The sequence below is a fragment of the Ovis aries genome, chromosome 3 (assembly GCF_016772045.2).
Source record: "Ovis aries strain OAR_USU_Benz2616 breed Rambouillet chromosome 3, ARS-UI_Ramb_v3.0, whole genome shotgun sequence".
In the NCBI taxonomy this organism is placed as follows: Eukaryota; Metazoa; Chordata; class Mammalia; order Artiodactyla; family Bovidae; genus Ovis; species Ovis aries.
Genome location: NC_056056.1, coordinates 4938485 through 4962277, shown reverse-complemented (window position 1 = coordinate 4962277; position 23793 = coordinate 4938485). Strand labels below are relative to the sequence as shown.

General features: G+C 47.6%; 1 protein-coding gene across 3 annotated transcripts in view; it reads right to left on the bottom strand.

Annotated features, from left to right (window-relative positions):
• MED27 (mediator complex subunit 27) overlaps positions 1-23793 on the bottom strand; it is a 216108-nt gene that overhangs the window by 15347 nt on the left and 176968 nt on the right. For 2 of the 3 annotated variants that reach the window (XM_004007131.5, XM_042248035.2), the window contains exons 5-6: positions 14350-14457; positions 4705-4746 (exon numbers count right to left, since the gene is read on the bottom strand). In XM_004007131.5, coding sequence (XP_004007180.2) covers positions 4705-4746; positions 14350-14457 — 150 coding nt within the window. The remainder of the gene's footprint in view (positions 1-4704; positions 4747-14349; positions 14458-23793) is intronic. The other variant, XM_027966245.3, reaches the window with a different exon arrangement.

The following is a 23793-nucleotide window of genomic DNA, read 5'->3' as shown; positions in this document are numbered from 1 at the left end:
CAGTGGCCACCGCTGCTGCTTGTGGGCAAGAAAGCAGATGATCCACAGCAACTGCGACCACATGATGAGCGCCTAGGGAAGGGAGCGTCGGGGCTCAACCCCAGGGCAATGCAGAGAGAGAGCTCCCCAAGCGATGCCAAGACAGTCACGCTGGCGGCCAGTGTCCCCAGCTCAGCGCCGGGGCGCAGCCCCGCCATCTACCTGTGCGGTTAGGACACATCTCTGCCCGAGAAATGCCTTCTCGCTGGTGACCAAGGCTCCCCCTGGCCTCGCACCTTCTCAGTCACTTTGACTTCTGTTCCAGGTCGATCTTCCTGGATCAGGGCCGCTCAGTGAGTCTGCCCTGGTTGGGCTGCTGGGTGGGTGTCAGCGGGCGGATGACGGGCAGAAGGGAATGCTCACCACTGCGATACCCAGCAGTGTCTTTCTGGGAAATGCTACAAGCAACATCAATCAGGACACCTAGACTTTAAGTGGGTGGACAGGAAGAAAATAGAATTCTAAGAAAAAGCTGATACTAAAAAGCAGAGTTGGGAAATGCTGCCACCTCATCTCTTCCTTGGCATGTTGAGTTTGAAATGTTAAACAACATCCCGTCAGTTGGACCCGGCCTTCAGAATCTGCAGGGAACATACGGCCCCAGCCTTGCTTTCAGTGGGCGGTCTGGCTGTGGAATAGAGAGGGCTGCCCTCTGACCTCCAACACGGCCTGAGACGAACACAATGAAGTAAGCCCAGTGCGGTTACTCCCCTGCCCTGTCATGATTCCACATTCCACATTCCTCTCCCTCTTTACCAGTGTTTCCCAAGAGAACAAGATCCCGACGCCCTGCCATGCGACTATGATGAGCTGGAAAATTTTACTGATAAAAGATTCAACTCAGTTCAATTTTGTGCTACGTCATTTTCCAATATATTTCTTCATTTGACAGCACACAGACCATGTTTCGGGAGGGAAGGGAGTGGATTCTGTAATCCAGTAACTATTACCTGCCCCTGAAAAGAGAAAAAGGACCTTAACATCACCCGCCTTTCGTTCTCATCAGAAAGCACACTCTCCTGCCTCCAAACTGTCACTCTCTAATCTAGTGCGGGTCAGTCTCAGAGGTCAAGTCCATTTAGTTAAAATTCAGGTGAGGGGAGGGATGACACCGGAGCCCGAGAAAGGGCTCTGCGCAAACACAGACAGCACGCCGTTCACCGGCCGAGACAGGGCTCCCATCGCTGCAAAGGCTTCCGCTTCTGCTGCTCTGAACAGGTTACATAGACTACAAGGAGGGAAGTAAGTGGTGGGTGCTCCGGAGTCTCCCCGACTAGTTGAGATCAAATTTTAAACCCCGCCACACCGTGCTTGTAATTTTGAAGACACATAAAGAGCGCTTGGCAGGTTATTTTTAGGGGCAGTAGAATACAAATACAGCACCGTCTCTAAGTCTGTGCTTCACCAAATCTGTGTTTCACACATTTTACAACTTCCTAATAAACTTCCCGCCTGCATTCAAAAATACTTAATACCACACAGAACGTTAGAAAATTTATTTGCCAAGGCAAGCCTGGGCAAGGCCCTCCCTCATGAAGGGTGTTTGAATTGAAATTGGACCATTGTTAAAATCCCAGATTGTGGTTCTGTGATGCTAGGGAGTGGGGGGTGGCGGTGGAGGGGCTGAAGTCATCACCTGTCTTCCCTGGAGCCAGAAAGTAACCAACTGCAAGACCAGAGGACACGAAGATAAACCAGGTTAAACAAACAAACAAACCCAAAACATTTTAGTGTTCCTCACTGTGAAGGGGAAACAAGATACAGATACTGAGCTGCGTTCTTTCTCCTTAGAATGCTTTTCAAACGCTGCTGGGGGAGAACCGACAAGAGCCGTTGGCACGGACAGAGTTAGCAGTGAAGGCCGAGGCTCTATGTGAGCTGAACAGGTGCAGTTAGTCTGGTCACCTAGATAAGAGTGCCTGGATTAACACGGAGTCGCCCACGCTAGCCCCACGTGACTATGGCCGTCTTTCCTTTAGGGGCTGGACCCAGGGAGGGAGGCTGTTTTTCCCTTTCTGTGTCTGGGTACCTCAGTTGGGTAAAGACGTGTTGGAAGAGTCAACACTATGATTTTCCTTTTTAAGATGAATTTTAAATTTCAGACTAATTTCAGGTCTGTGGAGACGCTGCGGAGACGGCACACACAGTCCCACAGGCCCCTTGCCCCGCTTCCCCGTCGTCAGCATCTGTCATCATCAGGCAGGTTCATCACAGTGAAGAAGCCGACGTCGCCTACTTGTTACTGAGTCAAGCCCAGACTTTATTTGGATTTCATCAGTTTCTCCACTGGTAAGTCCTTCCTGGCTCTGGATCCAATCTGGGGCAGGACAGTGCCCGCAGCCGTGATAAGACCAGGACATTCTCCAGCTTGCACACGCTCCCCGACAAGTGCGGGCGAGCCTCAGACCCTCCCCAGCCCTGGACATCTGTCTCTGGCTTCCCCCTTTCACTGGAGAGGGGTCCAGGGAGCGCTGCGAACTGAGGTACGTTAGTCACCATCAGAGGCTGGTCCATCATGCTGCTTTGATACAAAGCCCAGAAAGAAAGTGAAGACGCTCAGTCGTGTCTGACTCTTTGCGACGCCATGGACTATAGCTTACCAGGCTCCTCAGTCCATGGAATTTTCCAGGCAAGAGTACTGGAGGGGGTTGCCATTTCCCTCTCCAGGAGATCTTCCTGACCCAGGGATTGAACCTGGGTCTCCTGCACTGCAGGCAGACGCTTTACCGTCTGAGCCACCAGGGAAACCCATGAAGCCCAGGGCCCATGCCTTAACAGGAACAAGGTTTCCCTTTGGATGAGAACAATGTTTTAGAATGTGATAGAGGTGATGGTTGTACAATGCTGTGAAAGTACTGAAAGCTAAGGAACTGCTGACTTTACAATGATTAGAAATGGTTAGTTTTATGTTGTATGAATTTCGCCTCAACTGAAAAAACCACCACCACTATCCTATGCCGAGTTACCAGTACACTCTGGACACAGCTATTACTCAAGTGGGGCAACTCGGGCCCAGCCCTGAAGATCGTGTCCTTCCTCAACATCAGTCCTTCCAGCGGTTCTTCACTGAATTGAGAATAAAACTCAAGTTCTGCACCAGGGCTGAGGGGCACCTGCCGGCCGGGCCCCAAATCCCACACTCTCCCACCTGCCCTCCGTCTGTCTGCTGCACTGCACGGGCCCCCGTGGTGTGCCGGGCTACGCCAAGTCCCCTGTCCACACGGGGTTCGGGGCTGTAGTTTCATAGCCTGGGACCCTCTTCCCGTGGCTTTCCATATGGCTAATTCTTCACCTGCCTCCTGTCTCGGTTTAACTCATGCTGCACAAAGGACTCCTGCGACCACTCTGACGTGAAGGAGACCCTCCTGTCCTCGACCACGGCCCCCAGGTAACAGCCTGGAGTCCCCTCCTGACCCTCTCTCCCTGTTCGTCTAGTTTCCCCTGTAGCACTGAGCCCAGAACCTGCACACGGCAAGGGGCAAATAAACAACTGCTGTTGACCGAGGAGGCAACAAGCGAGCTGACAGCCTCCTCTATCATTTGCACTGCTGGATGGAAGCGGACAGGATGGGAGCACTGGAGGAGGAGGCCGCTGCCCTGCCGTGGAGCTGGCCTGAGTGCTGTGGGAGGGGCCCTCAGAAGCCCCAGGTCCTGAGCTGGTCCAGGGAAGGGACCCTTCCACCACTGGGAGCTGGGAAATGGATTTCCTCTGGTCACATTCCCTTTTTTTCCTGACATCTCCCAGATAGTACTTCTCCTTCAGGAAGCCCGACAACTGAAAAGATGTCACTGTAGTACAGGGTGGGGTGGGGGCAGGGTGACGGGGTGGGGCAGGGCAGCCTGCCTCCTTCAGCCCATCCTTAAGGCACATGTATAGATTACAGGGCTCTGGGAAACTGAATTTAAAAACTGTGCAGTGGGACTTCCCCAGTGGTCCAGTGGTTAAGAATCCACCTGCCAAGGCAGGAGACAAGGGTTCAATCCCTGGTCCGGGAAGATCCCACATGTTGGGGGGCAGTTAAGGACCACAGCCACTAAGACCACAGGCCCTGGAGCCCAGTGCTCACAGCAAGGGAAGCCAGTGCAGTGAGAAGCCAGTGCTCACAGCAAGAGAGGCCAGCGCAGTGAGAAGTCTGTGCTCACAGTTAGAGTAGCCCCGCTCCCTGCTACTAGAAGAAGTCCACACGCGGCAACGAAAACCCAGCACAGCCAAAAAGAAATAAATACTAAACAAACAAACAAAACTGTGGGTTAATCTTGGGGGAACTCAAGAGCCTCTGACTTTTTCTTTAAACATGTAATTTATACATAGTAAAATTTGCCCTTTGTAGGCATTTAGTCTGTGAGTTTTGAAACATACAGTTGTGTGATCCCATAATTATGACAGACAATATTTCTATCACCCAAACACGTTGTTGGACACCCCTCCGGGGACCAGCTCCTGCCCTCACTCCCAAGCCCTGGCAATCACTGCTCTGATTTCTGTCACTGATGTCTTGTCTTTTCCAGAATGTCACATAAATGGGATCCTACACTGAGCAGACTTCTGCGTGTCTGGCTTTTCCACTTTTTAAAAGGTCTCTGATTTAAAACCAATATTTCCACCTCGAAGTCATCGCATTTCCCTAAAAGCCTCTTGAGGAAGAAGCAAAAAGGAAAACTCACCTTTTGGAACACTTGATAGTTGGATTTGGACCATATATCAAGCTGTTGGGGGGGGGGGAAAGAGATAAAATATTAGCATCAATTTTAGAACTGTGGACTCCAAGAAATGATACTGAAAAACCCTTAGGATTGTAAGAAAACCACGTGCTGGGCTTTCTTCTTTATCAGCTGTGGTGATGTGAGGAGATGAACTGGAGAGACGTAAGGAAGTCAGCTCGAGGCACCTGCAGCGCCCACAGCCCCGAGCGCACTGTTCTAACACTGACTCCTCCTCGGTGATCCTGCACCACTCGACCGCCACGGTCAGTCCTGCCCCAGGACCTCTGCACCTGCGGCGCCTGGACTGCTTCCCCCACAAACCCTTGCACAGCTCCTCGTATACTTCCTTTGGCTCAAACGTCACTTGTCCAAGAGGCATCGCCCAGTTACTCTGTCTTAAAATATCATTCCCATACCTGTTGTCTTGCTTCTCTTTATCCTTTCAAAAATTAAATATTTTCATCGCACTTAAAACTGACTGATGCTTTTATTTCTTTTGTTTACACCGTCCTGGCACAGGATAGGGCCATGTCACAGGCATATGTGGAGGAAAGCAGACCCCCACTGTTGAACACCTGACCCTGCCAGGCATGCCCTGGGCCTTCCACGTGCCCTCCCCCACCATCCCCAGGACGAGCCCGGGGAGCTGGTCCCATCAGCAACCTTCCTTCCCAGATGGTGAGACTGTGTTTGGCGCCATTCAACTGCCCACGGTAATCTGGAGAAGCTTCTTATGGATGGGCTCGCTTGGCGGTGCTCAAACCTGGCTGGCATCAGAGGCCCTGAGGGGATTTTTTGTTTTTTAATCTACAGATTTCTTGGTCCCTTCCCTGGAATGTCTGAATCAGGAGGTCTGGAGCGGGCCCGAGAATATACTGCTGTGTTCATTCGTTTTTACAGGGCTCCACAGGCTCGCTGTGATGAAGCCGTGTGTTAGGAACCCTTGGTCGGGGAGACAGCGGTCTGAGATGGAACGCGGGCAGAGTTCAGGGCCCAGTCCTCGGGCTACAATCGGTCCTGCACGGGATGCTCCATGGCTCAGTCTAACCAAAGCCATTCTGGTTTGACAGGTTGTATGAGAAATTAAATCAATGCCTTCTCACTGTTTCAAGAGGTTAGAACAAAAGGGAGTATGGAAAAACAGAATTACTCCCCACCCTCAGTACAGTGAGGAAACTGCAGATTAAAAGAGGGGCCATCAGGAGGTCCTACGGGTGCTCAGAAGTCAGCTTTAATATATGAGTTCAAGAGTGGAGCAAATTGAAACGCCTGGTCAGTGTGCCTCTTGAAACCTGCCTTTGAGGTTGGCCAGCGGTCACGGCGGGAAGCTGAGACGTGGCTACTTCAGCCTGTGTGTTGTGTTTTGACTCTGGGAGCGCCCAGGAGCATAAGGAGCCATCAGCTGGGAAGACTGCTCTAGGAAGACCGGAAGTGCTGCGCCTGGTGTGGGGCAGGCTGGAAGTCTCTCTCTGTTCTGAGGGTTTTCTGAACACCGTCCTCAGGAGGGAAAGGTGGGGCTGGGAGCAGGCACGCGTGCAGTTCTTCTGGCTCTTCCTGCTTGTAAGCAGAAGAACCTGGGTGGTACAGAGGAGCCCCCCACCCTCTCCAGCCCTCGGCAGGTTCCTGCTGGAGAGGGTAAGTTTAGCAGATCCAAGTCCAGGAACGATGAAGGAAGAGCTGTGACTGAACACCGATTTCAACCGGCCTGCTTCCCGCCACACCCGCTGCGGATCCACCCCCTCCTGCCTCTCCACAGGAGCCCCCCCCGCCTGACCGCTCTCCCACTCTGGCTGAACTGCTCTCCAGAAAGAGGGTGTCAGTTTTCAGTCACTACCCCTCACTTTAAGCTACTGGATGGAGTAAGAATTTTAAACCTCTTCAGACATTAGATTTTTAATTGGATAGGCTAGCAATTTGAAGGGAGAAAAGTGACATGTTCCCCCCAGATAACCGAAGGAAACCTCCAAATACACATATGAAGTTATTAACTTCCTACATTAGCAGTTCTGTTGAAGAAAATTGCTGGGCAGCCGGTCATATCTGGGAGGATGTCAGGTTCACATCATGATCTTAGTGTCGCGGTTTAGCCCAGAGCTTCACAAACGTTACATTTAAAGACTATTCAGACATTGTGGAAGGAATGAGACGACTTTTTGTATCTTTTAGTCCTAGTGCCAAGATGACAGGGAGATGGCAAAGATTCTAAATCTAAATTTTGGGAAAAGTCACATCAGTGCCTGAAGTTGGAATGAATCTAGCTCTTTCCATTTTCAGCCCACAACTGCTGCTGCTGAAGCTCTCTGCTGCTGATCCTGCCTGCCTGTTCCCATCACACACAGGCGGACACAAACACAGGGCCACAGAAAGAGAAAAGACAAAGAATATGCATAGAGACTGAGAAGTTAGTCTTCATTTAAAAGAGAAAATTATATACATACGTATTAAAAAAAAAAAACCCAGCCCTTCAGAACCTGCAAAATGTTTTAAATAGAAAAATTATCCAGAGAGAAGTATGCACAGGTCTAATTAAGAGGCGGACCCTCCAGCCAAACTGTGACTTCTCAAAACATACTGCGTTCATTCCAAGTGAGCACACTGCTCTTTTGGAAGGCGGTTTCAACTTACTATTCAGGACCCCAGGGACTGGTTCTGACCATCTGGGATAGAAGGACGTTAGGCAATGCAGCTATCTCCCAGGTGCGTGGGGCTGAGAGAGGAATCCGATGACAATGGCTTCCCCCTTTGCTGGGAAGGCACAGCAGGCAGTTTGTCCTTGATTTTCTGCTAGATTTATGCCAAAGAAAGCCGTTCAGGCAAGTGTTCTGGAGTCAGTGCCCTGCCTCTCCTCAGGGCTGGGAAGATTTCAGAAACTCATTTCAGGGAGCCGGGACAAAGCCAAGTGAATATTTATCAGCTTCAGCTTATTTGTTGCAGAGGTGGGCATGGCTACCGATTCTTTGTTGGCTGCAATACTCAAAAATCAGGATTCTGGAAGCTACAAAACTTTTAGCCCCCTGAATGAGAAATGATTCTAAACTATAGTGTCCAGAAAAACAAATGAAAGCGTCCCCTCAGTATTCTGGGCAGGACTTAGAAAGATCTTAAAACGGAAAAGCCAACTTTCCGGTAATTGGGGCTGAACCTGCCATTTTAGGAGCAGCCCATCAGACTCCAGGGACCAGAGTGAGTACTTTACAGGTGGGAATGTGGCCTCTTCTCAGGTAAAATGGAAATGCACCCCTCAACGACCAACTGTTTCCGCACAGACACACCTGCTCTCGGATTTCACGTCAGACCATCGAAGGCCCTCTCGAGGCACAGGAAGAAACAGTGACAGCCGTGCCAGTCAAGATTACTCACCGAAGAGAAAAAGCCGAACGTCCCCAGGTCAGCAGGCTGACGAATGCTGACTATGACGTGGCCACCGCCATCGGCATCTCTGGCCCCACCAGGGACGGATACCGTTTGCTGATGACTACGTGCTTAGCCTACTCTGACCTGTGTTATCTTTCTAAAGTCTCTCAGCAGTTGCATGGTGATGACAAAATTATTTCCAGTTCACAGCTGAGGAAACTGAAGCTCAGAGAAGTTAAGGGACTTGTCCGACATCGAAGTTAATATGTGGTAGAGAATTCAAAATCGGGTCAGTGATTCTTAGTGAATCAACTTATGGTTGCGGGGGATAGGATGGGGGGACGGGACAATCAGGGAGTTTGGGATGGACATGTACACACGGCTCTATTTAAAATGGATAACCAACAAGGACCGACTGCATAGCACAGGGAACTCTGCTCAATGTCATACGGCAGCCTGGATGGGAGGGGAGTTTGGGGGAGAACGGATACATGTGTATATATGGCTGAGTCCCTTTACTGTTCACCTGAAACTGTCACAGCGTTGTTAATCGGCTATATGCCAATTCAAAATTAACAGTTAACAAAAGAGAGGCTTCAGCTCTTAACCCAGGAGTAAGAGGGCCCTGCAGCTATAATCCAGATGGAAGGGGACTCACATGGTGCCCCCCAAGCTGTCACAGTTCAAAGGGCAGGGGGCATTCTTGCAAAGTTCAAGATGACAAACCTTCCAGGCCAGGTCATGTGACAACCATCGGCACTAAAACTCCTTTAGTGGCAAGTGACACTGACGGCAGCTCATCAGGAAGTCATCAGTTCTTCATTCCAAAAAATATACCACAATGAACTATAAATGATTTTACACTGACACTTTCAAATAAAACTCGTCTCACAGAGACGTCAACTTCTATAGCTTTCATTTCCCAGTAGCTTCATCCTGCAAGGTCAACAGGTGATGGGTCAGGAGGGGCGGGGGTGCTATAAACCTGCAATGGTGATGGACTCCTCCACGGTCATCCGAGTCAAGCCACAAACTTCCCCCGGGTCATCCGCTTAAGCCTGCCCACTCCCCCCCGGAGAACAGAAAAGTGAAGGAGCTTCACAGGTCTGCTCTTCTTCAACTTTTCACTTTCAATCAGGACATACATTCGTTACTAAAAAAAAAACTGCTGAGAGCGCCATTTCACGGCCTCCTCCGCATAGGAATTAAACCGGATTCCCCTTCCCCAGCTTTCACCCTTCCCCCATAAGTAACAAGAGGCCATTTTTCTGAAGGTCGTCTGAACAATTTCAAAGGCTATAACAAATCAAAATGTTCCCTGCATCTAATATCAAACGGGGCTGATGCCAACACTTATTAGAGAAATCAGATTCAAGCTTCCCCCAGCCTCCTCGACCCAAACACACACACACATCCAACTTTGAAGTGGGAAGAATGCGGGGATCAGAAATTACCCTGGAGACAGCTCTGGCTGTCTTTGAAGGTTCCCTTTGATACCACCATTTCTTCTCCTCTCTTGCGCTAGGAGGCTAAAAGCTGCTTTTTTTTTTTTATTATTGATATGGGGTAATTAATGAAGCTATAGCATTAACATAACCTAAATCCCCTAATAAGATAAATTCAACGGAGACACTTGCATTTTTTTCCAGCTAGGTCTGACTGTGTGGAGTCAGAACAATGGCCAGGTAGTCAACCTGAGGCGGACTCTCAGCATGCTGAGTCAGGGCTCTGGGCTCCTCCCTGACAACAGTGCAGAGCAGGGCGGCAAGTCTCAGCAGCATTTTTATATTTTATCAGAGGAATTACTCTGCTGGTGCTTGGCATCAGAAGTCCGCATCCAGGTAAAGAGGACGGTCGGGGCGGAGGTGGTGGTTGTTAGCGCAGAGTGACAGGTAGGCTTGGTGCGACTGTAGTGGGTGGGGGCGGGGAACCTGCCAGAGCTGGGAATTGGGGGTGACTTGGAGCCACTGTTGTGTCAAAGCAGCTAAGTAAGCCTTTTAGAAGCTGGTTGCTCTGGATCTGGAAGACACAACTGCAGAGGCAGGAGGAATCCGGACCCTTGGAAGCTGAGGCAAGGCTTTCCAGGCCACAGCCACTGGGTCCGGGCGGCGGCCCACCCCAGGCGAGCGCTCAGGCACCAGCTCAGCAAATGCAGGGCTGTGCCTCTGGAACAGCACAACTGCAGGCGGAGACTGGCTCTCACAGACCACACCTCGAGCGCCAGTGTCCTCCGAATGCCACGTTTCATCTGAGATGCGCCAGACGGTTCAACACACAGACGACACTAATGCAAGTGTATATAGACACTGAAGTTCACATATACCAGGATCGCTTCTAAAAACAGAACACGAATAACGTCTGCATGACTTTCTTTTTATCCTTTGTAAAGTACTCTGAAAAAAAAGGGGAGGTGGCGCTGATTAAATTGGCGAGGCGTAGTTTCTGGGCAGAGCAGTCATGTGAGTGCTTCTCTGCCAAATGTGGTAGATGTGCCTTTAAGACACCAAGTGGACTCCACCCTCTCAGCCCTGCTCCTCTGACTTCCTCTGACCCTCCTCTGGGTCCCTGCAGATCACCGGGGCCACTGTAACAGGGAGCAGGGGGCCTCCCGAGTCCCCTCTGTGAAATGGCTCGGGAGAATTCAGGCTCCCGGGCACACACTCACCTTCCTTCTGGGGAACAGAGACCCACGCTCCTCTCTCACCAGGAAACTGGCCCGTGTGCACCTGTGTGCCTCCTCTGTTCTTTCCTTATGACGAAAGACCCTGATGCTGGGAAAGACTGAGGGCAGGAGGAGAATGGGACGACGGAGGATGAGATGGCTGGATGGCATCACCGCCTCGATGGGCATGGGTTTGGGTGGGCTCCGGAAGTTGGTGATGGACAGGGAGGTCTGGCGTGCTGCGGTTCGTGCGGTCGCAAAGAGTCGGACATGACTGAGCGACTGAATTGAAGTGATGACGTCAGTCCCCGCTGCTTTGTCTAGTACCCATCTCTAATTTCCATCTTTGTTTCCTGTCTCTAATTTCTGACTCTCCACTCTTCTATCCCAGCTAAAGCATTTTCACATCCCCAGGGGGCTTTTTCATTATCCCCTCCCAACACATTATTACTCTCCTGTGCTCCAGGCCCTGATGTGTAGCCACAGGAGGGAAAGGCACTCTGGACAGAGCCTGGGCCCTGGATGAGCTGCTGGCAGAGGGAGGTTTGAGACCTGGCTCCGCGCGTGACTGGGGGCAGCCGCTTTGCCACTCTGGGTCTCAGGTTCCTTATTAGGAACATGAGTCTCACAGTGGTCCCTGGGGTTCCGTGGCCACTGGAGGTGAAGTTTGCTTTGTACAAGGCCTATCAGAACACACATGGAGTACACCAGTATTTCTATTAATTATGAGGTAGACACGTCAACAAACAACTAGGATGTGCTAGTTCTAGTACCAGAAAATTATTTTTCAAAACACTACGGAGGTAAGAATGATGATGCTAATTTGTGCAATAAGTTGAGGGAAACCCAGGCCTGCCATCTCTGGAGCCCGTGTGCATAGAAGAGGCCTCCAGGGGAAGGGGGACAGGACGAGAAGAGAGATGGCATTCGGTCAGTGCAAAGGGAAGAGTAAGTATGTCAGGAGGTGCAAACATCCCAGGTCAAGGGCGCAGAGCAGGTGTTAAGTGTGTGGAAGAACCTGGAACGTCCTGAGAACCACAAGGAGTACAAAAGGCTGGAAGGCGAGACAAAACGTGTGCAGAGAATGACGGCAGATGAGGTCAGGACAGGGGGCAGGCGCCAGGATCACGAGGCATTTCTAGGTCTTGCTAAGGGGTCTGGATTTTATTCTACAAGCCAGAGATTTCAGAAGGGTGTTTTGCCGAACGCCAATGTCACAACACGCTCCAAGAATAAAGCAAGAAAAAAGACGGATGGTCAAACTGGTCAGGAAAAGACTGCATACTACATACCCGTCTTGGGAGATTCACAAAACACACGGGCAAACTCCAGTCTCTAAGAATTTCTACAGTAAAGAGTCCCACTGAACTTTCTCTAACCCCGAGTTTCCCAAACTCTTTTCATTATGGACTGCTTTGTGCCCAACGTCTACTTACATGCCTCTTTTCTGCTCTGGGCAATGCGGGGATGGCAGAAAGCAAGAAATCACCCCCTTGACTGTGTATTCCAGGAAGACAGCTCTGGAGGCCAAGTGAAGGACAGACGGGGGAGGGGAGCAGGACTAGACACAGGAAGTGAGGAGGCCAAGGCTGCAACTTGGTGGAGAAACAAGGAGAACTGAGGAGAAGTGGAGATGGACGGGAGGCGCCCGGCTGCAGGGATAAAGAGGGAGACTCGCCAGAGCCTGCCAACAGACTCTGAACGGAGGAGGCAGGCCTGAGCAGTTGGCTGGCACAGTCACCCTGGGTGAGGACTGCCCAGGGGCGTTGAGGCTGATTTTGGACAGGCTGAACCTGAGGTCCAGCTGGGGAGGAGGTCTGACTCTGACACATATCAGTGGGGATCTCTACGAGGGGTCGCGGGAAACCACAGGGACACGAGGGTGACTGAGAGGCAGGAGTGTAGCGGGGAGGGAGCCCCTGGGGAGTCTGGGAGTCATGCAGGTAGAGGGGAGGAAAGGAACTACCTCAAACAGCTGAGGAGGAGGAATCAGAAATTCTGGAACATAGACACTTGAGACCGTTCCCTAACTACCGGATTTAAGTGCAGAATAAAAATAATACTAGTTATCACTTACTGAGTATCAACTAGGTGGCAAAGCCCTTGCAGGACTTTGGACACTTGCAGTATGGGGCAGTTAAATAAATACCATGTGAAGACTGGTGTGGGAACCGCTACTCCTTGTGCTCTGAGTTCAGAGAATGCTTCACTTGTGTCCTGAACGCAGCTGCTCTTCTAGGACACAGCTTTTATGTGTTTGTGAGTCATCGGAGTGCACGGGCTGGGACTCACACCAGGGGTGACTATGAAGCTGTCAGTCACGAACAGAGGCCACAAGAATGGCCACTGACTCGGGCTCTGGGCCAGGGTCTCCCCCGACCCAGTCCTGCCTCTGCTGTTGCGAAGGATTTCTTGCTTAGACTTGCCATCAGAGTTGACGAGTCACGCACAGCATGGCTCATGCTTGCCCCGATTATCTACTTTATTCCCCGCCCTTGCTCCAGAGGCATTTTGGTCTTTCCAAAAAGAAGGGGGAAAGCTTCCCTTGAGGAATGCGTTCCTCTCCATGGGGAGATTCATGAGAACTCAGCAGGGCCCTGGGGGTGAGAGTAGCTGCCCACGGTGACAACACTGGAACGGAATGTGGAAATTCGAAAATGCTGGGCTCCTTGATCAAAATACAGACCTCGTTACTGTACGGGTCACACCTCTTACATAATGCACAGGTATGTGCTAAGCTACAGTTGTCACCTGTTTTTGGAGAGTGTCCTGTCCTCATTATAACGTGGCCGTTGGTACTAACAAACTTTTACATTTTAATGGGATTCATGAAAAGAAGGGAAAGCTCTAGGGAGAGGGGAAGACGGAGGCTCAGCGCCAGAAGTAACCAGGGCGTACCTGGGTGGGTTTCTCTGGCAGAATGCCCATCACGCTCTGGAAGCACACACAAATGAAGCCTGCTGGCTCCTATTAGCATCCTCTCGTGCGTGATCTCCGTATGGAGAGTGTGCAGTCCAGAGGAATCAGGGGTTCACACGGGTGGGCGCCCCATGAAGCAGCTCAGCCATGGAAATAACTCATCTTTTTTCAACAGCAGTATTCAACATGCACTACTATGGACAAGCAACTTCTGGCGGACACCCCTTGGTTTTGAGGAAAAAGACGGTCGGCAGGCTGTGCATCAGACTTACTTGAATTTTCCTCATGGTTCCTGGAAAAGCAAAATGCTGAACCCTAGGCTACTGATGTGCTGCACTAGGCGGAGGGGGGAAAAAAAAGGAAAGAAAAGAAAGAAATCCATTTCCTCAGAAGACACATTTAATGAGGCAACTGGGGTCCAAGGTGATAAATTAGAAATTCAACTAAGGGTATCAGGCTTAAAGGAAAAAAGCAGAAGCTTGATGAAAAATGCAAGGGGAGAGAGAGAAATGTTTTTTTGTAAAGCGTTCGGCTTCACACTGATGAATCTGTGCTTGTTGATCATTTCAGCTATGATTGCCAGTGTTTAATGTCATTCATCTGGGACTCGACCACATTTGTTCTGGGATACAGAAAATAACGGAGGAAACAAAAGACGCCAGCATGCTTACCTTGCCATCTTCTGTGTAGACGTTCTCATTATACCCCTTCACTATCGTTCGGTCGATGAACAGGCTCCGCATGACGACGATCACTTTCAACACCTTTCCCAAGGTCACCTGGCAAAACACATGGGCAAACCTGAATGCTCACCTGTGAACATGCAAACCACACAAGCTGGGCAACACAGCGAGAAGAAAGCCACCTCTGTCTGCTTCTGAGAGAAGCACCAGTGGACACGTGGAGGAAGGAAGGCATGGTGGTCACCCCTGTGCCAGCCTCCTAAGGCATTTAAGGTGGTACAGGTCCCAGCTCATCTAACTACCCTGAATTTACTTATAATTTTGACTTATAAACTCTCAGAATAAGTTCTAAATGTCTGTTTGCTGGATAAAGCAGATTTCCCTTTTTTTTTTTTTTTTTTTTAAGATTACTTTCTTGAAAGGTGATCCTACGATGGTGGCCTTGCAGGAGTTAGTGAGCACATTTGTTTTCATCTGATGTAATGACCCTTCGTACACTCACGGAATATGCAGAGAGTGCAACACAGAGAGATTAGAGGCAGACACCAGATACCTCCTGGTTGAACTATCTATTTTAACAGCTGGTGGAAAAGTGGAGCAGCTCCGAAGGTACATGAAAAGTAGTTGAGTTTTATCTCCAAAAAGGAACATGATCCTGTAAATACATTTAAGTGTCTTTCCTCTCTTAGAACCTAAGTACCAGGACTTCCCTGGTGGTCCAGTGGTTAAGACTCTGTGCTTCCACTGCAGCGGGACAGGGTCAATCCCTGGCTGGGGAACTAGGATCCGGCAGGCCATGTGGGGCGGCCAAAAACAAACATTACCAACATCAGCTATAAAAAGCGCAGTTTCATATATGGCAGGGGAAAGTGGCTTCCCAGGTGGCTCAGTAGTAAAGAATCTGCCTGCCAATGCCGGAGGCACTGGTTTGATCCCTGGGTCGGAAAGCTCCCCTAGAGTAGGTAATGGGAATCTACTCCAGTATTCTTGCCAGGAGAATCCAATGGACAGAGGAGCCTGGCGGGCCACAGTCCATGGGGTTGCAAAAGAGTTGGACACGACTGAGAGACTAAACAATCACAAAGGGGAAAAATAAACTGATGCGCTTGTTGAGCAGACTCAGCCCTCAAGACAGTCAGCACCTTCCACTCTTTAAGGGGCTCACACAACCCTTCCGATACTTTGTCAGGTCTCTTCTTTTCATATCCTAGAAGAGACCCTAAAGAAGGATCCAAACCAAGGCCCACTGTCTGGGCTGTTCTGTGAAGCTCTGACATCACAGCATTGGCTACAGGGAACCCTCTGGACTCAGACCAGAGTCTCCCCGCAAACAGCACTCCTAATGTTGCAACTCCAGCATGCAGGCCGTTTCTGGGGGTGTCACCTCCAGCCAGCCTTCCCTTATTCCCCATTTCCTACAGTTTTTACCCTCAGTTCAGTTCAGTCGCTCAGTCATGTCTGACTCTTTGCAACCCCATGAAACGCAGCACGCCAAGCCTTCCTGTCCATCACCAACTCTCAGAGTTCACCCAAACCCATATCCACTGAGTAAGTGACGCCATCCAGCCATCTCATCCTCTGTCATCCCCTTCTCCTCCTGCCTTCGACTTTTCCCAGCATCAGGGTCTTTTCACATGAGTCAGTTCTTTACATCAGGTGGACAAAGTACTGGAGTTTCAGCTTCAACATCAGTCCTTCCAATGAACACACAGGACTGATTTCCTTTAGGATGGACGGGCTGGATCTCCTTGCAGTCCAAGGACTCTCAAAAGTCTTCTCCAACACCACAGTTCAAAAGCATCAATTCTTCGGCGCTCAGCTTTCTTTATACTCCCAACTCTCGCATCCATACATGACTACTGGAAAAACCACAGCCTTGACTAGATGGACCTTTGTTGGCAAAGTAATGTCTCTGCTTTTAATACGCTGTCTAGGTTGGTCGTAACTTTTCTTCCAAGGAGCAAGTGTCTTTTAATTTCATGGCTGCAATCACCATCTCCATTGATTTTGGAGCCCCCCAAAACTAAAGTTTGTCACTGTTTCCATTGTTCCCCCATCTATTTGCCATGAAGTGATGGGACCAGATGCCATGATCTTAGTTTTCTGAATGTTGAGCTTTAAGCCAACTTTTTCACTCTCCTCTTTCACTTTCATCAAGAGGCTCTTTAGTTGCTCTTCACTTTCTGCCATTAGGGTGGAGTCATCTGCATATCTGAGGTTATTGATATTTCTCCTGGCAATCTTGATTCCAGCTTGTGCTTCTTCCAGCCCAGAGTTTCTCATGATGTACTCTGCATAGAAGTTAAATAAGCAGGGTGACAATATACAGCCTTGACTGTACTCCTTTTCCTGTTTGGAACCAGTCTGTTGTTCCATGTCCAGTTCTAATTGTTGCTTCCTGACCTGCATACAGGTTTCTCAAGAGGCAGGTCAGGTGGTCTGGTATTCCCATCTCTTTCAGAATTTTCCACAGTTTATTGTGATCCACACAGTCAAAGGCTTTGGCATAGTCAATAAAGCAGAAATAGATGTTTTTCTGGAACTCTCTTCCTTTTTCAATGATCCAGCAGATGTTGGCAATTTGATCTCTGGTTCCTTTGCCTTTTTTAAAACCAGCTTGAACATCTGGAAGTTCACGGTTCACATATTGCTGAAGCCTGGCTTGGAGAATTTTGAGCATTACTTTGCTAGCGTGTGAGAAGAGTGCAATTGTGCATTCTTTGGCTTTGCCTTTCTTTGGGATTGGAATGGAAACTGACCTTTTCCAGTCCTGTGGCCACTGCTGAGTTTTCCAGATTTGCTGGCATATTGAGTGCAGCACTTTCACAGCATCATCTCCACCCTACCGTCCCCAACAACAACAGTTTCTCTCCTTCATCAGTCCTGGGTGTCAATGAACATGACTAACACCGGGTTCCTTCAATAAAATGCTGAGTTGATCTCTATTTCTATATTCCCTCAGTGGTACAGATACAAAAAGGTTAAGAAAAAGACATGATACTTTTGTTTATATCTAAGAGAATGTTAATAAAAGCATCTCACATCTGCATAGTACTTTTAAATTCTGCTATACCACATAACATTTAATGGGTCACTTCTTATAAAATGAGAAATCACTATTTAAGGATGCCAATAAACCGCCAAGGCAGGAACAGAAACTGCCTTTAATTTACGTGTAGTCTTGGAAGGAAGCAAGGGAAGGAAAGGAACCCAGTTATACTTTGGTAGTCGTAAGCACTGAAGTCCCTCCCATCAGGAAGCTTCTACAAGCCTCTTATTCTTATCTATCAGCGGGCAGACAGAATGAAAACCATAATCACAGAAAACTAATCAAAAAGATCACATGGATCACAGCCTTGCCTAACTCAATGAAACTAGAATGTTTCAATGTTGTGTAGGGCCACCCAAGACAGACGGGTCATGGTCGAGAGTTCTGACAAAACGTGGTCCACTGGAGAAGGCAACGGCAAACCACTTCAGTATTCTTGCCTTGAGAATCCCATGAACAGGATGAAAAGGCAAAAAGATAGGACACTGAAAGATGAACTCCCCAGGTCAGTAGGTGCCCAATATGCTACTGAAGAGCGGAGAAATAACTCCAAAAAAATGAAGAGATGGAGCCAAAGCAAAAACAGCGCTGAGCTGTGGATGTGACTGGTGATGGAAGTAAAGTCTGATGCTACAAAGAGCAATACTGCATAGGAACCTGGAATGTTAGGTCCATGAATCAAGGTAAATTCAAAGTGGTCAAACAGGAGAAAGCAAGAGTGAATATTAACATTTTAGGCATCAGTGAACTAAAATCAACTGGAATAGATGAATTTAATTCAGATGACTGTTATATCTGCTACTGTGGGCAAGAATCCCTTAGAATAAATGGAGTAGCCCTCATAGTCAACAAAAGAGTCCGAAATGCAGTACTTGGGTGCAATCTCAAAACGACAGAATGATCTCTGTTCATTTCCAAGGCAAACCATTGAATATCACAGTAATCCAAGTCTATGCCCCAACCACTAATGCTGAAGAAGCTGAAGTTGAATGGTTCTATAAATACTTACAAAATCTAGAACTAACACCTAAAAAAGATATCCTTTTCATCACAGGGGACTGGAATACAAAACTAAGAAGTTAAGAGATACCTGGAGTAACAGGCAAGTTTGGTCTTGGAGTACAAAATGAAGCAGGGCAAAGGCTAACAGAGTTTTGCCAAGAGAACACACTGGTCATAGCAAACATCCTCTTCCAACAACACAAGAGATGACTCGACACATAGTCAGCACCAGATGGTCAGTACCGTAATGAGATTGATTATATTCTTTGCAGCCGAACATGGAGAAGCTCTATACAGCTCTAAACGACAAGACCTGGAGCTTACTGTGCCTCAGATCATGACTCATTTGAAAATTCAGGCTTAAATTGAAGAAAGTAGGGAAAACCACTAGGACATTCAGGTACAGTCTAAATCAAATCCCTTATAATTATACAGTGGAAGTGACAAATAGATTCAAGGGATTAGGCCTGATAGAGTGCCTGAAGAACTATGGATGGAGGTTCGTAACATCGTACAGGAAGGAGGCTGTGACAAAATCATCCCCAAGGAAAAGAAATGCAAAAAGGCACAATGATTGTCTGAGGAGGCCTTACAAATAGCTGAGAAAAGAAGAGAAGTGAAAGGCAAAGGAGGAAAGGAAAGATATATCCATCTGAAGGCAGAGTTCCAAAGAATAGCAGGAAGAGATAAAGACTTCCTAAGTGATCAATGCAAAGAAATAGAGGAAAACAATAGAATGGGAAAGACTAGAGATCTCTTCAAGAAAATTAGAGATATTAAGGGAACATTTCATGCAAAGATGGGCTCAACAAAGTATAGAAACAGTATAGAGCTGACAGAAGCAGAAGATATTAAGAAGAGGTGGCAAGAATACACTGAACAACTATACAAAAAAGATCTTCATGATCCAGATAACCACGATGGTGTGATCACTCACCCAGAGCCAGACATCCTGGAATGCAAAGTCTAGTGCATTTTAGGAAGTATCACTATGAACAAAGCTAGTGGAGGTGATGGAATTCAAGCTGAGCTATTTTAAATCCTAAAAGATGATGCTGTGAAAGTGCTGCACTCAATATGTCAGCAAATTTGGAAAACTCAGCAGTGGCCAAATTTTCCAAATTTGGGAAACTTCCCAGTGGACTGTGAAAGGTCAGTCTTCATTCCAGTCCCAAAGAAAAGCAATGCCAAAGAATGTTCAAACTACCGCACAACTGCACTCATCTCAGACGCTAGCAAAGAGTGTTTAAAATTCTCCAAGCCAGGCTCAACAGTATGTGAACTGTGAAATTCCAGATGCTCAAGCTGGATTTAGAAAGGTAGAGAAGCCAGAGAACAAACTGCGAACTTATGCTGGATCTTTGAGAAAGCAAGAGAGTTCCAGAAAAACACCTACTTCTGCTTCATTGACTACGCTAAAGCCTTTGACTATGTAGATCACAACAAACTGTGGAAAATTAATAGAGATGGGAATACCAGACCACCTTATCTGCCTCCTGAGAAATCTGTATGCAGGTCAGGAAGCAACTGGATGGAACTGGACATGGAACAATGGAGTGGTTCCAAATTGGGAAAGGAGTATCTCAAGACTATATATTGTCACCCTGCTTATTTAACTTATATGCAGAGTACATCATGCAAAATGCTGGGCTGGATGAAGCACAAGTTAGAATCAAGATTGCCAGGAGAAATATCAATAACCTCAGATATGCAAATGACACCACCCTTACAGCAGAAAGTGAAGAAAAACTGAAGAGCCTTTTGATGAAAGTGAAAGAGCAGAGTGAAAAAGCTGGCTTAAAACTCAGCATTCAAAAAACTAAGACCATGGCATCTGGTTCCATCACTTCATGGCAAATAGACGGGGAAACGATGGAAACAGTGACAGACTTAATATTCTTGGGCTCCAAAATCACTGTGGACAGTGACTGCAGCCACAAAATTAAAAGATGCTTGCTCCGTGGAAGAAAAGGTATGACCAACCTAGACAGCATAATCAAAAGCAGAGAGATTACTTTGCTGACAAAGGTCCATCTAGTCAAAGCTATGGTTTTTCTAGTAGTCAGGTATGGATGTGAGATTTGGACCATGAAGAAGGCTGAGCACTGAAGAATTGATGGTTTTGAACTCTGGTGTTGGAGAAGAGTCTTGAGAGTCCCTTGGACTGCAGGGAGATCAAACCACTCGATCCTAAAGGTCTGTGGACCTAACAGAAGCAGAAGATATTAAGAACAGGTGGCAAGAATACACAGAAGAACTATACAAAAGAGATCTTAATGACCCAGATAACCATGATAGAGTGATCAGTCACCTAGAGCCAGACATCCTAGAGTGCGAAGTCAATTCCTAAAGGAAATCAAGTACTCATTGCAGCCCAATATTCATATTAATATATTCCTAATTAATATCAACAATTCCTAAAGGAAATCAGTCCTGAATATTTATTGGAAGGACTGATGCTGAAGCTGAAGCTCCAATACCTTGGCCACCTATGTGGTCTTTTTCACTGGAAAAGACCCTGATGTTGGGAAAGATTGAAGGCAGGAGGAGAAGGGGACGACAGAGGATGAGATGGTTGGATGGAATCACTGACTCGATGGAGATGAGTTTGGGCAGGCTACGGGAGTTGGTGATGGACAGGGAAGCCTGGTGTGCTGCAGTCCATGGGGTTGCAGAGTCAGACAAAATTGAGCGGCTGAACAGAATTAAAGTCATAAGCACTGAAGTTAATTGCCTCTTGCCGGGCTACAGTGATGGTCCACAGTGATGGTCCAGCACACCTCCTCCAACAGGGCTACCATTTCCAACATATTTTAAGTCTTTTTCCTAATAAGCATAGAATTTCTGCTAATAAGCAGAAAACTGAGCAACTGTTTCCTTAAAAGAAGCAAGATCTAGCTGACTTTAACTGATAAAAAGAGTATTTTGATATTTTAAAGTTAACTAATAGTAAGGGTTAATAAAGGCTTACTAGGGAACAATCTAAAATTAGAGAAAAAAGGAATATATTGTTTATAGTCTTTCCATCCAAAGAGAATCACCATTAACATTTGGGGTACTTCCTTTTAATCTTTGTACTATCAAAGATTCATGGGTTTTGAATTTTTCACATGTTTATAACGGAAACTAGATCTATAATTTCAAGTGAAAACTTTATTTAAAATTATGAGGTAAGCACTGTTCCATATTGCTGTGCAGTCTTCAAAAATGGCAAGACATGTGGGTCTAGCATTCTACTGAGTGGATATACTATAATTTCTTTAACCTACTGTTGGACATTAGTTGCTTCCAAATTTTCCCTAATATTAATATTGGGCTGCAATGTGTACTTTTGTTCACCTGGCTTTTGCTGTGTTTGGGATTATTTCCTGAGGATGGGTTTGTAGAGCTGTAATTTACCAGGGTGAACAGTACAAATGTTTTAAAGCTTCTGATACAATCTACCAACTGCTAACGATAAGGGTTAAGAACACTATTGTCTGCTCTCCACTCCCATCAGCAATGGGTGCTATTAAAACGTAAGTCCCTGGGACAGCAAGGAGGCCAAACCAGCCAGCCCTAAAGGAAATCACCTTGCATCTTCACTGGAAAACTGACGCTGAAGCACCAACACTTTGGCCACCTGATGCGACCAGCCAACTCAGCGGGAGAGACCCTGATGCTGTGAAAGACCAAGGGCAAGAGGAGAAGGGGACAGCAGAGGATGAGATGGTTTGGCAGCATCACTGACTCGACGGACGTGAATCTGAGCAAACTCCGGGAGACGGTGGAGGACGGAGGGGCCTGGCGTGCTGCGGTCCCTGGGCTCGCAGCGTCGCACACAACGCAGCAACTGAACGACAAGGAAACCACACCAGAACAGAACAATATCCACCCCCGCCCCCACACTGGCTTAATTACTCTCGTTAAACTTTTTATTATGGGAGCCTTCAAGGAAGACATACAGAAGTAAATGAAACAGCACAGAGCCTCCTTGGACCCACCCCAACAACGGCAGTAACTCTTGGCGGATCTGCTTTACCTACATCCTCACCTGCTTTTCCCTTCCTGTTTTATTTGGAAACAAATAACAGCCAAGATATCACTTTATCTGTAAATACTTCAGTCTGGATCTCTGAAAGAGCACGATTCTGAAAACAAGCAAAACGGACAGCCATGCTACCAATCCACATCTGAAACAATAATAGGAATTCTCCAGTGTTATCAAATCTGCAGGCCAGTCAGTGTTCAAATTTCCAACAGTCTCACAAAGGCCATATTTTTAAAGAGTTTGCTTGACTTGGGATCTGAATACGGTCCACACCATGTGACTGGCTGATGTCTCAAAAGTCTCTCCTAAACTAAAAATTTCTATCCCCTCCCCACCCCATTTTATTTGTTGAAGAAACTGTCTCATTTTCCCTACAGAGTTTTCCAGCCTGGATTTTGCTGATGGCGTCCTGGCGGTGTACTTTACACGGTCTTCCTTACTCTGTACTTCTTATAAATTGGTAATTATAAGAGACGTGGGCTTGATTATTATTATTATTTTTGGCAGGACTGCTTCACAGGGGTGTCACAGTTTGCCAACAGGAAGCATGGGAGGTCAGGTATCTCAGTGCGTGACGCTGGCAGCTGCTGACCCATTAAATTCACCAGGGGTTACAGATGGTTGTACTCCAAGGGGATCACCCAGCCTTCAGGTATTAGCTGGAATACTTTTGTAAAGAAAAACTCCACCTACCTACTAACTGGTCACCTCATGGGCGAATTTATTATAAAGGAAAGACAGGTTAAAAGGTCAGTTATTCCATTTATCAGCCAGTTTTCAAATAGCACTTTAGTTCTCTAGTTTACTTCCAATGTATCAACAGAGGGGTTAGCTTTTCCCCCTTAACACTGGTATAAACTCAAAAAGTGAAGCAGATCTGACCTATATGTATCTGATGCAATTTGCACGGATGCTCGAATTGTCCTGTCTGTGGCCTACGGGCATCTCTGTAAGGTCGTAACCCTGGTCTCCGCGGCGGCTTCCCTGCTCTCTGATACACGGTACTCCAGGCCTGTCAGGCTGTAACCCTGGTCTCTGGGACAGTTGCTGTCTTGTACATAATACTCCAGGCCTGTCCTGTGCAAGTCCCACCTGAGGTCACGAATCAGCCACTTCCATAAGCAGCTCTGGTTCTTTTCGTGGGAAATGGTATTTCAAGTCCACAACCAGGGCGAGAGGGGCAGATCATTGTTCGACAGGTTAAAATTTTTGTTTTGCATTTTATGAATTTGGACTAGGATAGTTTTTCCTTTACCACCCCCCTTTTTTTCTTATCCTATGTTCATTTATATATTGAGGTTTAAGTGTTTTCTTTTCTAAACACGAGATTCTAACGGCATACCGCTCCCTC